The sequence below is a fragment of the Telmatherina bonti genome, assembly GCF_933228915.1.
Source record: "Telmatherina bonti genome assembly, chromosome: 11".
NCBI lineage: Eukaryota > Metazoa > Chordata > Actinopteri > Atheriniformes > Telmatherinidae > Telmatherina > Telmatherina bonti.
The window spans coordinates 26,155,130-26,173,047 of NC_136629.1; the positions used below are offsets into that span (position 1 = coordinate 26,155,130).

A 17,918-nucleotide genomic window follows, 5' to 3' on the forward strand; every position below is an offset into this window, starting at 1 on the left:
CAGTTCAGTCAACAAAAGTGTGTCTTGCTTCAAGTTGTTACAGCCAAATATAAATACATGTTCTCTGAGACACAGAGGTATAATGCACAGGTGAGTTGTCATCTTCAGATCATTGATGATAAATATGATACATTACATGAAATGTAAAATGTTTTTAACTGCTTGTTTTTAGCAGCTATGCACATGTTTTAGAAAGTATAATCAATCTCATTTTGGTGTAACAATGCTAGTTTTGTGGGCGTAATTATTCCAAAACACAGAGATTGTTTACTTGGGAACAAACGCAGACACTTTTAAATCCAGGTTAGAAACATTCTGCATGCTAACTTATAACATGTCTTGCTTGAATCATCTTAATTTAATTCATGACTTTATTGTAAACTTTTGTATTTGCTGTTGGCTTTTATGCTTTCTTTACACCATCTCTAATGGTTTTGATGTTTTATGTGAAGGACTTTGAATTTTGTTCTACATGAAATGTGCTGAATGAACTTGAATGAACTTGCAATATACAATATATATAATATACAATATATATATTATACAATATACAATTGCAATATATATAATATATTGTAAATTGTATACAATATATACAATATACAATGAACTTGCCTTAACAGATAGTAACTCAAATATAGACAGGTCTATTTCATCAAGTTCATAAAAGCTCAGAATTAAATAAAGAAAGTTTGATGTGAAAGAAACAGAGTCTGTTACCTTTGTTTAACAGATGTTTTAAAGCCCCACCCTTAGGGTGATGGTGTAGCCTCATTATTGGGCTTCCCTCTGTGGATATCATATTGGATATCATGTTGCCTCTGTCATGAACTTGAAGCAGAAACACAACTTGAAAATGAGCTGTAAAACAACATGAACCAACAGCAGCCTGCAGCAGCGGTCAAATTTCTTTTCATCAGCTTCATCACATTCTTTATTCATCTCTTGTAGCCAGTTAAAAACTCTTCTCCCCAGGCTCTCAGTTCGAATAAGCTTTGAAAAAAAGTACATAAATCCATTTTAATGAATATGTAAATATACATACGTAAGCACAAAAATAGCATCAAAGTATAATTTTTTTTTCAGCAGCACAACTGGGGACTTTGCTGATCAGGGATTTCACTTCTTGTCATCTGGTACTTGCTTTGTTTGCACACACATCATGCAGCATAAAATATCAATGCACTTTCAGTCTCCCCAAGGCAAAGAAAAGGAAAACAAAACAAAACAAACCCCCAAAACTTCGTGCTTGAAGCAACCAAAAGAGGCGGGTATCAAGACTACACATGATCTTAAGTACTTTAGGAAGACATCATTTTGCACTGTTGAAAAACCAACATCAACCATTCAACATGTGTTTACTGATGACAATGTGTCATCTCAAATACAATACAAGATATGTACAATAACCTTTACATAAGAAATGGACTATACATCACCGCTTGGCACATGTCTAAGCATTACTTCCTGATTCAAGTTTTGGCTAATAGGTTGTCTTGCCACTACCCGGCACAGCAGAGGTATCTTCATGATCATCATCATGATCTTCTTTCTAGCTGTTCTCTTGAATTTAAACTGAATTAAATTGTCCCTGAAAGCTACAAACAGCTGAATATTGCATATGGCACATTTTCATTTTAGACCTAAACTGTTAAATCTTTTCTTTTTAAGCATGTCTTAATTCTCTTCCACTAACATGTCCAGACAGTGGTTTTCAAAGTTTTAGACATGTGTAAAGTAGAACTGTGCAACCATGCTTTTTTTCTTTCCGTTTTTTTTTCTTTTTTTCTTTTTTTATAAGACCTTTGTCTTAAAAGTGGTGGGCATTATTAAAACAGTTATGTTATGTATCTCAAAGATCTGAATTATAGACACTACTTTCTTTTATCATGTCTTATCTGGCTACCATTCACAAAACAAGAAAAGTATAACAGTTGTTCCACTTTCACCACTTGCCCTTTTAACACAATACAAATGATGCTGGTGAAAATGCTGGTAGATTTGTCATTTGGTCAAAAGGTTGAAGGAAAGCAAGATTACAACTAAACCTGATAACATGGTTATTTGAATAAAAAGCTGTGGGAATTCATAACCACTGAGCACTACAAGAGCTAGTATGGCAACACATTAACCCATCTTTTAAAATTCTTTGAATTTGGCATGTTTAGACTTTTCCCTGAGCATCATCACCATCATCATCAGCTCCAATAACTTTAACTGTAATTACATCATTTTCATTAGTTTCAATATCCTAAGCTACATCATGAACAACATGACTTAGTTACACACAAACATATTTAGCAGCTGCACAGACTATGTTTATGTCGCTGCTCATTTACTTGAGGTCCGAAGATAGGGAAACATATCAAAGCAAACACATCAAAGTACACCTTTTATTTCATTCTATGGTTTAACAATCAGTATATATATATATATATATATATATATATATATATATATATATATATATATACATACATACATACATACATACATATATACATATATGAGAATCTAGTTCCTAACAGGTCATAAAATTAGTTTAAAAAAAAAAAAAAAGACTAAATTGAACAGAACCAATGGAGAGACTGTCATTGCTTAGTTGATATAAAGAAGGTAAAAATTCAGAAGCAGTGTAAGAAATTAAGGAAAGTCTCACTGCTCTAGAAGAATGCAGAAATCCAAGCAGCTAGGAGCTGTTACTTTATCATTGGTAGCCAGAGTGACATTGTCTAAAATGCATACATTTAGGTAGTTTACTATTTTGCTTGTGGTAATACAACATCAAGGAGGAAAAACATCAGCAATGATCATTTACTAACAACCTTTAGTCCATCCTCCTATGGTGAGCCTGTACGGACAAATGAAATGATTGCTGCTAAAGGAGATTCAACTAGTTTATAAATTGTAGCGTTTACTTCACACACTACATCAGCATTTGACTTACTTCATGCTAAATAAACAGTGTAACATGTAATGTGTTTATCTGAGGTTGTATTTATCTGATTTTAAGACCTGTTCTGGACTAGATTGTTTTGTTTTTAATATCCCAAAATGTGAAACCTTAGAGGTGAAGCAGCTTGTACTTTCATTTTCACATCACTATATTCAGTGACTACTGGGCAGTTATGACATTTGGAATTCATTAGCTTTATGGCATTTCCATCCACTTTTGCTACAGTCCATAAACTGAGTGTAGAAAAACAAGAAAATACAGTCTCCTGTACAGGTAATTGACACTTGTTTCTTTTTTTTTTTCTTTATACATTGTCCAATGAGCTTTTTTAGTTGCTTATTGGCAGTATTGAGTCATTTTTAAACTGGTCAGTCCATCAGCCCCAGGCTGGATATCCATTCCACTGGGATGAAACATGAAGGCATCAAAAAAAAAAAAAAGCACAGGAGGCAGAACAAAAGCACAGCTGAACACAACAACTTTAGTAAAAACAGCTGTGTGGGTAAAACTTTGTCACCCAAGTGATAAAAGCTGAAATAAAACTACCCACAGGAATTAAGCAAAACTTCATCCATTCTGCAACGATTTCTCAGTGAGTAGTTTGACTTTTTTTTATTTTATCTCTCGCTTGTCTGCTGAGGGGTCTGATGTCAGCTTACTCTTCCAAAGAGGACACAAAAGGCTACACTCCTGGAGTTTAAAAAAACAAAAATGAAAATGGTAATATTTTAAATAGGATGGACATTGCAGAAAAAAAAGAGATATGCAGACACTAAAGCGGGGATGAAGCCTCCATCTTTTGTTTGACATTGTGTTTGTGTTGCTGCCATCTGAAGATACCAAATTGAATGATTTTGAGTAATTCATCCTTTCAGAAGTTCAGAATTTTTCCAGTCTGACCCTAGAGGGAGCCCATATTGTGTGTACTGTAAAAATGAGTGGGTAAATGTGAAATCTTAATGTGCATCAACACTTCATTTCTAGATGTTTAAAGGTTACATGTCCAATGCAATAGACATGTAACCTTAAGAGGTTTAGTTTTAGGTCTGACTGTGTGGGCAGATTCTCCTGGTTGCTCCCACGTTTATAAAACGACATCTTAATCCCAACACACTTTCGAGCTTCCGTGATAATAGCCCACACATTTTCTCTGAAGCTTGTTCAGGGTGCCGATCTTTGACATCTTTAAGATCTTTGAACTTTTCTCTGACACAAAGCTAGTACTGATGGCACTGACATTGGACACACACACACACCGGACAAATGAACTCACCTCCAGGGGAACTAAGCACAGCCTACTGGGCCTGTGTTTGCTTGTGCTCCCAATGAGCTGAGACAACACAGAATGTTTTCTGGTTGGGTCGACTCAGATTCAAGAGTCACCCATGTGTGTGCAGGAATGTGTAGCAAATTGTTATACAATTGTGTGTGTGTGTCAATGTACACTTGTGTGTACATGTCCCCATCCGGATACGGCTTGAGTGCTCTGACACGGTTTTGTGCATTTGTATGCACACGTACGAGTATGTGTGCTTGGAGTATGACCTGCAGCTGTGATGTGGATGACTAGCATTGACTACAGTGAATAAGAAAGATAAATAATTCAGGTTTCTCTTTGTTAGATGTTTGATATTGAAGCCAAACGCAAGTGAACAGAGCATGGTCCCATGGTAGGCCCAATTTGCCATCATTCAAAGTGGCTTAACCTTAACCACCTGATGCAAATGTGATTAATCAGCAAGAGCAGAGAGCCTTGTGTCTCCCAGGTGGTTGGCAGTTTTCCTCCTTTCAGATGTCAGCGCCGCATATTTAGGAACGCGTTGCAGATGACTAAGCAGATATACATAAAGATAGTGACCCATGAAAGAAATCGCGTTGACTTTCAGTCTAATTACTGTGAACCTGATAAATAGCTACAACTCAGACATGGTGGGACTCATGGAAACAGACATGATGGAATGAGAGAAAGTATGAACAAAAAATGGAATAAAGAAATAGTAATCTTGGTTTGGATCCCATTTGGAGAGTTGTGTCTCATGCCTGTGTGTGGGTTTTGTTGCAGTTATGTTTACGCCTGTAAGTATCCATTGTGTTTCTGTAAGTCAGCTCCTCTTCTCAAGGTGATCTGTTGAAGACCCCAGCAGGGAGAGTGTGAATGCTGTGGATAAACCTCCTTGCCTTTTTTTCCTGTCTACTTTTTCTAGAACCTGGTGCTCTCATGTTTCAGCATGCGGATGTTGGTAAGTGTCCCGCTGCCCCTGTGGTGGTACCCGTAAGCCTGGTGCTGCCCCTCCAGTCACCGAGCACTGCTGGCGGATGACATGCTGCTGCTGGGGCTGGAGCTGCCTGAGCCTCGGTCTTCAAACACACTGATTTCCAACTGAAAACACCAAGTCAAGGATTGGTGAGATGAAAAAGGACTTATAGGGTTCAGACAATACACACAATAATGAAATGTCGTTTGTAATTCCCAAAGACAGCTGTGGATTTTGTCCCAAATCCGTAAAAAACTAGAACTAGATTGTCGTATGAACTTACAAGTTATACTTACACATTTTTATGTAGGAAAATGTCGTGGTGATGTATGGGTGTGACCACCTTTTCAGCTATAAACATAATGAAAGGTTTTTAGCCACTGCTGATGCTTTAAGGACTTTGACTTCACTCCTCTGTACAGAAAAAAGCTTTTACTGTGGCATGTTGATGGTCTTCCTCACATGAGCTGCCTCTCTTCTGGTCTTTCAGCACTACTTTCTGCTAGATTAAGGTCATTACTTTGAATTCCAAAGCTTTAACTTTATTCGTCTTTCACCATTCTTTGCTGCAGAAACTTGTGTACTTTATGTCATTGTCTTTCAGCATAAACCACTTTCTCTTTAAATTAATTTTATAGACAAATCTTGGATAGTTCTTGAGAATTTATTGGATAAATGCAGAATTCATTGTTCCAGATGCAGAAAAATAGGTTTAAACTCTAAAATGACCCCATTGTGTTTTGCAGACATAGCAGGGTTCTCTTGCTGGAATGCAGTGTTCTCTTTTCTATAAACTTAAAAGCTATTTGCACAAAAAAAGTTCTGTTTTTCATTCCTACTCTAAAAACATTTTTATTAGCCTACAGCACTTGACTTGTGAATGGGATTTTTTTTTTTAGCAAGCTGCAGACAGACAGTGAAGTTGTTATTGGAGAAAAGTGGTTTGCTTGCAGACTTGCCATGCATACCATTGCTGTTTACTTTCCAGCTGATGGTTGTTTCATGAACATGAATTAGTTAAAATATGAGAGGCCTTCAAGTACTTGGAAGTTACTTTTGGTACCTTTCTGACCTCACAAACCTTCCTCTTAAAGTAATCTTTGGTGATTAACAATACTGAGATCAGTAACATTGCTTGTGTTTTTGTTCACATTTTATCTTCACATTAAGAGGAAATTCTAGAGGCTTATATACTTTATGCCCAATAAATAGGTATCATTGGATAAATGTAGACATCTAAATCCAGCCAAATTAACCATTATAGTAAAGGCCCCAGAGATGGTTTAAAATGACTTCATGTTTTATTCAGATTATCTATAATAATGCATATAAGTGAAACACTCACTGCTGTTTTTGGGAGATGTGTGATACCTAGTCAGTTTTCACAAACAGATTTCATGTATGCAAGTGCATTGGACTTATATACATGTACCAGCACAATGCAGCACAATACTGGTGCTAACCTGGTACTAATCTGGGCCTTTGACTTGAAGCCCACTGTTTGTCACAGCGTAGGCAGTGCTTGCACAATGCTATAGGACATTTTCTCCTTTCATGTGGCTGCAGTGGGATCACTTTGACAGAGAGAAACCTACCGCTGGCCACTTGTGAAAACATCTTATCTTCAGAAATATGTTCCATGAACCACACAGAGTGAGACATATTTAAAAGATCATAATGAAACACATTTTTTTTGGATAACTTGAGAAAATGAAAGAGAATCTCACATACTTTGACTCCTGATGGAAAGTATGATCCTGTTTCTTTTCTAAACATTTCTTTCTGAAAAATAGTGTTCAGGCTTCTTTCGACCTGACCTGCTTGGGATTTATAAGTGTGAACACTTATGTTAAACAGCGAAATTGAACGGCTAATATGAAACACAGACGCTTAAATGCAGTGTTGAATAAGTAAAATACTGTATCTCACTTATCATTATGTCTTTGGCAGTTCTAATGACTTTCTCAGCCTTTTCATGTGCTATTATCCTACTTGGGCCTTTTTTCCCAGCTTGTTCTGAACTTCAACAGGGTGATGAATGAAGGATACGACCCTCATTCCTCTCTCTATAGGATCTGTTAACAGAAGACCTCTTGGGGCATAGATCTTCGCATTCTGGTCCTGGATGTACCCAGATATCTTCTTCAGCACCTGGAATAAAATGTTGGAAATGCTTTAAACAGGACAGAGATAGCTCTAGGATGAATCTAGATTTGATTACAACTATCAGATGTGGGAGAAAAAAAATCACGAGGTGCTTAATTCTTGCAGAAAAATAAATTAGAACAGACATTCCAGATGGGGGCCCATTAGCCGGTTATTATTTTCTTGAGTGTACTCAGTGTTACATATGATATGCATGTACCAAAGAGAGGATAAACAAAGCTGCTTAAACTTTATTTTAATGGAAAATGTGAAAAATGTAAGAAGTTAGTTTGTAATCCTTCTGTGCATTAGAATGTGAAACCAACTCTCAAGTCATCGCTGTTCTTTATTTTTTCTGAGGATTATAATCCAAACTAAAATTATTCCATTATGCTGTAAGTACGGTGGTGATTTCTTTATACATACTTTCAAACAAGTCAGAACCAAAGCTGTATGAATTGAATTACTGGAACTGGTGAGCAAGCGTGTTCCCTTTTTTGAAGTTTTCCATTTGGATACTTTAACTCCTAAATCAAAAGATGCCTCTCTCAGGCTTAATGTCAGGCCTTGGTACGATTTCAGGGCAAATCTGAAACACTATAAAATGTGAAGTGGACAGTTTATTTACATTGCATTGGCAGTGGATGCACTTACTGGTTTTGCAAGTATTGCATGGCATTAACAGCAGTGGGGTGAATCTGAGCGGTTCAGACCATGCATTGACACACAAACACAAGTAATCATGCTTGTGTATTTTCTTCATAATTAAAACTGCACAGACCATTTGTCAAGGATACCAGAACAGTAAATAAGAACTCTAAACAGCGTCTTGTGTCTCTAAGTTTGTTGCTGATAGGCTGTTGCAGACCAATGCTTGTTCTTGCTAAATGGACAGCATAAACTAAAATGCCATGATTAGAGTTAGAGTGGCTTATTCATCCTCAGACATGCCTCTGTAAGCACCAACAATGCTGTCATGCCATGCCTCTCCCAAACTATCGAATTATGTCAGTCAGACACACCACACTCCACTTGGCCTCATGTATACTGAAAGGCCAACTTAAAAAAAACTTTTCAAATATCAATCTTACTGATAAGGAGGCACAAAAGGGAACCATCTTTAAAGAAGTATGGAAATTCTAAACCAAACATCAGCCATCTGATGTATGTATTAAGAACTCTGTTTTCTGGGATTTAAACACAATTTTGAATTAAAAAATAGTACAAAGATAACGTATCAAATCTTGGCATTGACAGATTTTGCCATTTCATTTAATTTATTTATTTTATAAATTAAGAAATTGTTAAATAAACACATGGGTAACAAAAAGATTATAAAATTTGTTAAATGGTAGAAATCTTAAAACATCTTACAACTAATTTGGCAACAAGCCAGTAACATAACAGGATTTCAAAAGCAGCATCCCAGATCCATAAATAACATGACAAATCTGAAAACCAATCTTAAAAGCCTGAGATTCCTCGCACCTCACAGCACTGCATTAATGAAAGACACATTCTTGCTGTGAAAGTCACATCATTGGCTCAATAACACATCTGAGAACTATTTATATCAAGTTCATTCCTGCATAAACTCCACGATGAAAAGAAAAAAACATTAGAACCCAGCCCCAGAAGTGTGTTAGACGTCCCAGTGTGGTAGCTCATTATGATGGTCTGAGGTGAGGTGACAAGTTGTCTCATGTGGGAAAAGTTGAGATTTTAAATTATATTTAGAAACAATAATTTAGAAAGGACATTATAGTAATGAAACCTGGTTAAACTTTACAAAAGTGTTGCAGTATCTCCTAGCGTTTGTCTGTTACTCAATCAGTTAGGTCCAAGCATTATATGTTATCAACCAATAACCAGCGAGAAACTGGTTTTCATGTATTCAAATGGGAAACATCAGTGTGTTCCTGAACTGATTTATGAAACGTGACAGATTCACCTCCTTTTTTGTAACTTCAAAGGTCACTGCAGCACTCATCCTTGAGAGATTGTAACAATAGAGACTAAACAACACACTGAGCAGTGTTCCTCTGGGATAAAGGCCTGTAACAGCTGCAGGCACAGCTGCTAATATGCTGACCCTTGCTGGTGAAGACTAAGAGAAAAATAGTCCTTTTTGTCTCCCATTGAAAGAAGAATAAGAAACTTCTGCGATGAAATGTCTGGAAAGCATTACAGCATTGAAGTTACTGACATGCAAGTGAAGTGAAGCAGGCGAAAGCTGGCTGTTTGCTTTGCTTTGCATTGTTACACAACTCAGATTTTAGTGAAATAACAGTAACCGTATAGTCATCCATATTTGACATGGAACAATGACGTTATAACCGAATTTGAATAGTTAGTTTTTCAGGAAATATAAGTCATGTCTGTTGTTGGAAATTAAGAGTCAAATGTCAAAAAGAAATGACAGAGTGAAGCCCTGACTAATCAGTTTACTGTGGTCCGGGGAAAAGGCCAATCCTTTCACTTGCTTGTAAGCTCTTAGAGCAGTTTCAACGTGACAGTCAAGTATCAGAGCTGTGTGTCTGGTGTAGTGGTATTTGTGTGACAGCCGCTCTGAATGGCCTTTTGACAGTGGCAGTACACACAATCCTCTGGTTATGCTGCTGATTTAAAGTGCAATATAAAAGAATGTGTGTGTATACATGAGTCAGAACAAATCTTATACTGTGTGAACAGCCATGTTCCTGTCAACAATGAAGAGGAAGAGAAGTAGGAGATGAAAGATGCAAACTATGCATGAGGGACGTTTTATGAATGCTTGTGTGTACACGTATGTGTTCTGACACACTAGAAGCAATCAGTGCCTTTGATGTAGCAAGATGTAAGCATCAAGGAGCTTCAGGTTTTCTGGTGAATCGCCACAGTGATCTGAGATCTGCTGCTGTTTTGCACACACAGCTTCGACTTGGGTGGTTATATTTTATTGTCGCCAGTCAGAACAGCGTTCATAAAATTAAACAAGTAAATAAACAGCTCTCTCTGGGAGCTGATAGCATTTGAGCATCTCAATGGAGCGGCACCAGCTGACAGGGAGATGAAAGGTACCTCAGATCAAGACATTTCTGCATGGCTTCAACACAGCAATACCTCTTTCTTTTGTTTCTTGGTCAAGCTCAGTGTACCTCTGCACAGCTTTGATAAAAAATGCTTACAAAATGGGACAAGACGAAGCAGATTTTATGTTGAGGGTGATGGGCATGCTGGAACTTCATGCCACTCAGGCAGGTTTACAGAAAATCACAAGGGGTTTAATCAAGCTCACTGCAGTTAGGCGTTTGATTACACTATGTATGCATGTGTTCCTGTTCCATTTCAGCGATTAGCAAGCAGGCATATAGCGCTGCAGCGTTTTAACCATCTGCCCTTTCTCAAAATGGACATCTAGGTATTGCTGAGCTTAACCACACTACAGCTGGTGTGCTGTACTTTGCCCACAGGCACACAGGTCTGGCATTCAGAGCAAGATCAGAAATGTAGTGTAGACTAGGGGTAGTGCCAGAGAGAATCAGATTGTATCTTCCGGATTTTGGATCTCTTTCCCTCTGTCAGTTAGTATAAAGAACTGGTTTCTGATCTTACAGAGTGCATATGAACACAAAACTGGATCGCTGTGAGTGTGTTAGAGCTGGCTTCCACAAACGGTACATTTGGGCCCAATCCCAGTTCTTTCCCTTGACCCAACTAGGCCCTACCTGTCAGTTTTGAAGAGGTAAGGTTCCCCTTTGTTAATTTGGGGATCATAGAATAGTGATCATCCCTACTGTAATAGTAAAATTTGGTCAGCAGGATTAGTTTCCCACAGAGCTTTCATGCACTAAACATCTCCTAAAAGCTTCATTAGACTTTCGCAAGTAAAAATGAAACACCAGAAAGCTCCTACCATCGTATTTCTTTAAAATGGTCAATTAATCTTTAATGGTTAATACAATTAACCAGCTGTATACGCTGCAGTTGTTATTTAAATTAATATTTTTATTTCACATCAGTATTTTTGGTCTGTTACTGGCATCATTTTGATGTTGAAACTTTTTTTTTTTACCTTCTCATAGCGTGTCTCCATGCAGAGGAAGATGATGTAAGCTGTTGCACAAGCCAGGCATCCTTCCAGGTATGACTGACCTCCAATTTTTTCAGCTTCCACATAATAAGAGTTCAGGGTCTTCACCGTCTCCTCGAGCAAAGTTCTTTCAATCTAATTACAAACGCAAACAAACATCCAAGAGGAGCTGTTGGAGGCATACACAGAGCACAGGGGCTGCACAGGTGAAGCAAGTTCTGGCATTATAGCAGGAGAAAGTGGTTCAGCTATATAACAAACTGACAAACATACCTGCTGCCCTCACCTTAGACATTTTTTTAAGGACACAACTCACTTGCAGAATACAAAAGAAGCTAAGATTAAAAATCACTTTATGAATAAAAGATGTTGTAGTTTGAGCATCCAAGAGAGAATTTGCCAGAGGGTGATGCCTTCACTGTTTCCCTCCTCTGAGTCCTCTCGCTTATCATTTACTATTGTGTGATGTGTCATAATTTTCATAGTGTAATCTTCTGCTTCCTGGTTTTTATTAGAGGCTATAAAACCAGTATCACATTTTGTTCTACAGGATTTTGAGCAAAGTTTTTACCATAAAGTGATGCAAAACATCTCCAAACTTTGTGTATCAAATATGATACCTTTGACTTTTGGTTAAATATACACTTTAGTTACTATTACTAGAATAAAGTGCTTAAGTTGTATCCTTGAAAGGGCCAACACAACTGGATGACATGAACAAGTTAAAACCATAAATTATAAAAAATTTAAATTAATATTATCCAAGCTGCTGCAGAAGTAAGTAAGGTAAGTCAGGATGCAAGTACATGAATCCATGTGTAAAGAAAATAGCTCTCATATTTAAAGAAATGTGTAACAGTGTGTAGATAGATAGATAAAATAGATAAATAAAATGTTTTAGTAAAAGAAAAAAGAAATAAGTTCTGAATAAAACAAGTTCTCTTTTCAAAGACTGCCAACGGCTTTCTATTCATTGAGTCTGCCTTTTCTTTCTCATGTGTTCAGTCTTTTTAAATCTCAGTAGGTTTTGCAGAGTTTGCACATGTAAGAGATGTTTCAGGTTAATTTTATTAATCAATATGTGTATGCGGGTTTGTGCTTGTGCTCACCCTTGTGTCAAGCTCTGAGGGAAATTTGGTCTGAAACCGACACACCGTTCCTTCACTGTAATCTCTTTGTACGAACACCTTCATCACCAGCGAAGCACTGTGCCGCATCTCCTGGAGGTTATGGAACTAAGAAGAAAACACAACAGGAATAAAAAAAGAAACAAAACAGACATATTATGTGAAAAGAGTAGAGTCACTTTTTTGCTCTCTTTGCTAAACTCTGGGGATCCATTTCACTTTCTATATTATTCACTTCATAATTCTAGACCCGTCACTGTCAGAAAGCACTGCATCTTAAAAAATCTTGTACACAAAAGAGCTCAGTGAGAAGGCCTATACAGTACTCAGAGAACTCCATATTTCCTGACAGTTTGAGGTTGTATTTTTCCTGATATCATATGTGAAACAAGGCTTCGATGTTGAGAACATGTTTGAGATCTTTCTACATCAACAACAGTGCAGATTTACAGTAGCTAGTCGTCTTGCTGCATTCCTTCGACACCAACTTTGCTTTAACTGTGCTTTAATAACACTCTGAAAGAGTCCTCTTTACAGCACTTTTGTGGTGAGTGGTATGTTTTACACTCAAACTGCCAGAGTAAACCTGTCCCCTGCTGATCTAAATGACTTCCCTCAAGAGGATGGCAATTAGAGATAAAAGAGTGTAGAGGGAGAGGGGTATGAAAAGCAGAGTGTGAAGGAGGAAAGTGATGGAAAAATGAGATTGCACTCACTTTGGAACCTCAATACTCAAAATACTCAATTTAAATATTAAAAATCCAATATATTCCAAAAGAATCTCAAACCAATGTGTGGCTGTTTTGCTTCAAAGATTGTCCATGTTTGCATCCAAAAGTAGAGCTATAGGTAGTCAATCTAAGCAAACATAGCACAGAGCCGGTCTTTCATCTACACTCACATCCAAAAATAGCGTCCAAGCACCTATTTTCATCCGCAAAAAGCCACAATCATATCACTGCCAGTGCTTTTATTAGTCTTCTCTTTGCTTTTTCCACCTCTCTAACACAGCTTCTATCTTTGTAGGCATCATGATGAACAAGTCATACTATTAATAGATGCAATCACCGGCATGCAGCTGAGCATCGTTTATCCAAGTAGGAATCTGCTGGCTGAGAGTCAGACTCATTAAGATTTCACGGCTCTTTGATTGTAACTACAACTAGGTGAATGTGGAGGTGTTTACTGCACATATAAGGACCAGTAACTGCATCCTACGTTTAGATATTTTACTAGTTCTGGTTTAATGTGTTCATCAAATAAATGCAATTACGGCAAAATATGGCAGTATTCAAAGTAAGCATTTAGTTTACTAACTTGTGTAGTTAAGAACAAAATATTCAAAGAGAAGTTTGGCAAAATAGAGGACATCAATAAAATATGCATTGAAAGCAAGGGGAAATGTTTGAAATAAAGGTAATAGAAGTCTTAAATAGGTGCAAGGAAAGGAAAAAGCAAGAAAAGAAATGGGAAAAATGAAAAGCATTGATCATACAGTAAGGGAAGAACAGATGGGGAGCTGAGGGCAAAGGGAAACTAAAAGAAAGGAATCACTAAACTAAACTATACAAAACTAACACCAACACAAACTACTATAGGCCATCCTCTGTCAGACAATTTAAAAAAATTGGGCACCTTTTAAAAAATCATCTTATATTTACTAACCAGAGGCCAACAAATCAATGGAGATCTAATATTATATATATATATATATATATATATATATATTCATAAAAAAAAAAGTATTTTTAATTGTTATAACCAAGTATTACTTTTCAGAAGCTGGACATTAGTAAACACTCCTCAGATCCTCTCCATTCTTCTCCATTCTGAAATACATGAAGTTTTGCTCTCAACTGTTATATGCCAACAAGTGACTTTAAAAAAAAAAGTTTCAAAGTTTTATGTTGTTTTCCGCTTAAGCCTTCAATTGAAATATTTTCTGTTGGCAAACTGCGGATGTTCCTCCCTGTATGAGAGATCAGGGTTCAACCTTGTCTTATTCCTGCATCTATATATAGTAAACAGTCAAACAGAGATGTGTCATACTAATCACACTGAATGCCATTAAAATCTTTGCACTGTGCCACACAGTCTGACTTTTGCTTCCACCCACACATCATTTACTTTTGCTTAACATTTATTTTGACACTGATTATACTCAGAAAACCACAGTTATGTTAAGTAAAAGCTCCTGAAAAAATGGCAAGTGATCATGAGCTAAAAGCAAAGATAATAAATGCACAAGTTTTAACTATAGTACAAAGATGAATATTCATCAGTCCACGCTTTATATACTATTGTTTAGGTCTATGTGAGTCTCATTGCTTTGACATGCTTCCTACTTAAGTCACTCTAACTCAAGCAGCACAGAGCGACAATGTGGGTGAGTGCTGCCAGTGGGCAGATATCTCAAATGGTACACACGGAATTACAGCATGCACTGTAAATGCACTCAATGTTGGTCATTTCATTTAACCTCTCACAGCTCTCTCAGCCTTTTACTTGCAGCCAGCTGTGTCTTTTTTTTTTTTTTTAATTTATTTATTTATTTAATTTATTTTTTATTTTTTATCTTTTTATAATATAACTGATCCCTCCCCATTGAGAGCAGAATTTCCTTAGCTGAGCTAGTTTAGCAATGGCTCTATGAGTCAGCTGTGTTTAGACTAAACTTGACTAGGTGGAATACCAATGACTGTGAGACTAAAGCTGGAGGAAGAAATCTTTTTTTTTTTTTTTTTTTGTTTTTTTTTTTTTTGTTAATGGAAAAAGGTGGAACATTTTTTTCAGCCTCTGCTAGTCTGTGTTTGGCACATTATTTCCCAACAGTGTCCTTCTTCAATCAGAGACAGCCTGCAGACTCAGAGGAAGCTCTGACAGCAGTGGACTCACTGAATGCAAAGACCATTCATGCTAACAGTCTGCAGACCAAGCTGAGCACTACTCATCCCTTTCATTCCTTCATTTGCTTACTTGGGTTCAGCAAATGACATATGACAACAAGCAGGAATAGGAAGGAGTGCTTCTCTAACCCAACCACTTACGGGAACAAAACTGCAGCAGCGTGATCGCATCAGATATGCTTTGGATAATTGATGTGCCTTGGACTTCAAATCTATCCTGGGCCCACACACTGCATGTGTTTGTGTGCATGCATGTGTACGAGTAATTGATGGGGCTTGGATGAGGATACTGGCAGACCACCAGAGGATATCAGGGCTGCTCTGCTGCTGTCATGCACATTTATGGAAAAACATAATATTGAATCTTGCCCAGCTTCCTGTCTATCATTTTTACCTGCAGTGTCATTATCTTTGAAGAACAGTTTCGCTCACTCAAGCTAGCCAGTGTATGTGGAACTTGCATACAAACTGTATAAGAACAGTCATATACATTTATATGCAGCCACACGAGTGCAGCATGACTGTACTGCCCCAAAGCTACAAAGCAGTAGCATTCACTTCTAGTGAGGTCATTAATGTGATAAGTAAGGCAGCTATGTTGTTAGCATTATGATGACATCACCAAGGACACAGAAGGGGAAGGAAGACGTGCTGCTGGTCTGAGAGCTATCATACATTACTAAAGCTAAAAATACCACAGCAACCTCTGTTGCTCCTGTTTCAGACAACTAGTTGTACAATGACACACTGCTGGAACTACACCAGTACGACACTGGGCTCTCTACGCCTTCCTCTAAGTTGTCAATAATGTTAAACTTTATGAGGAACGGTGTGAAGGAAATATTAAAGTATAATTCAACAGGCTCTGAAGCGTCAACACGATACACTTGAGATGCAAGGTAAAGCCTTGCCAAACTAATTTAAATGTAACAAGGAGAAGCTGTCCCTGTCCATGGTGCTGAGTGCTCCATCACCATCATCATCATCATCATCATCACTGTTCTTCCATTTGAGCTTTCTCTACCGTAAGAACACTTGTCACAGTGTGTGTAGTAAAGAAAACAAGCTGAAAAAACTTAAGCTACTTACCAAAAGAATACTGTGTGTGCTGCAGTGAAAGAACAGATTGCATGAAAGTGAGCAGAAACCCCCAAATGAATGAGTTTTTAAATGAAAGCATCACGTGACCCCCCCATTTTAATTAGTCAGATTCATTCAGTTGATTAAATCAAATGAAAGAAATGTGCGCTCGACAGAGCTCAGCTACAAAAACGTTAAGCACAGCAAGCAACACGTTCAGTTTAGTAGACTGCAATCTGAAGCTGCATTTCTGGGAGAAATGGGGAGAAATGGGGAGGAGAGGTGTGGGATCATTCCTGGAATACTAAAAGAAACGACTGGAGATGTCTTACCTCTGTCGCCATACTGCAGTGAGATGGATCTGTCCCGTGCTGAAGACGACAACCGTTTGCTCGGGTTGTGTGGGACAAGGCAACTGTAGAGCGATGCAGGGAGAGACACAGGCGCACGAGCTCGCGCGCACGTGTCAGCGGGACTGCGGGATGCGGTTGCTGGTGGTTATAGCTACTTCCATATGTCAGTGCAGAAATAGAGAATAATTGGCTGATTCTCAAGGAATCAGCTGTTTGTTTGGATTTCCGTGTCTTTTGACAAGAAACCATTTTCATTTATTACTTACTTTAATGAAGTGCTTCGGTTTTTCTTTCCGTGGATGGCTTCTTTCGACAAGAAAACCCATGTAAGACAAGAAAGAATTGGGAAAAAGAAAGGATGACAGATATTTTATTTATCTGCAAACAAGGGCGGAGCCAGAGGGGGGCCTGGGGGAGAATGGCATTCCCTTACAATCTGACTGGGCCCTCAGGTGCCCCACCAACAACAGTTTTATTCGACCAAGTTGTTCAAGTGAATGCAGCATTCAGTGTACCTTTACATGTTCCCTGTACACCAACACTATCGTGTTTTTGGATATAATGCAGCATTTATGTAAAACAGGGGTAGGCAGCTCCAGTCCTTGGGTGCCACAGTCCTGCAAATGTTAGGAGTTTCTCTGCTGCAACACACCTGGCACACATCAGACCTAATCAGCAGACTTGAGCAGAGCTCATCAAACTCTGCACAAGTCTGCTAATTAGCCATTGATTTGACTCAGGTGTGTTGCAGCAGGGAAAATCCTAACATTTGCAGGACTGTGGCACCCAAGGACTGGAGCTGCCTACCCCTGATATAAAGTATTATCTCACCAACTGCTTCTATGGGTGATATTTGTTTGTACAAAGTGAGTACAGATTTGAAAGAGATGGAAAAGTCATAAAACCTCTGGGTGTGATGATGAGTATGCAACATTAAAATGCTAATAATGCTGAAGAAACACTGATATAAGCTGATTTGGCTCAGAAGAAGTGTTTGTGCTGCAGGGATGAAAGCCATGCAATG

General features: G+C 37.9%; 1 protein-coding gene across 1 annotated transcript; it reads right to left on the reverse strand.

Moving 5' to 3' along the window:
- Positions 1 to 5,252: 5,252 nt before the first annotated feature.
- Positions 5,253 to 16,885, reverse strand: LOC306762215 (golgin subfamily A member 7B-like; the record flags this gene model as incomplete). The annotated part of the gene is made up of 5 exons (XM_079248640.1): positions 5,253 to 5,336; positions 7,261 to 7,362; positions 11,411 to 11,563; positions 12,538 to 12,663; positions 16,874 to 16,885. 5 exons carry the CDS (start codon positions 16,883 to 16,885, stop codon positions 5,253 to 5,255), a joined length of 477 nt encoding a protein of 158 aa, XP_079104766.1.
- Positions 16,886 to 17,918: the final 1,033 nt, after the last annotated feature.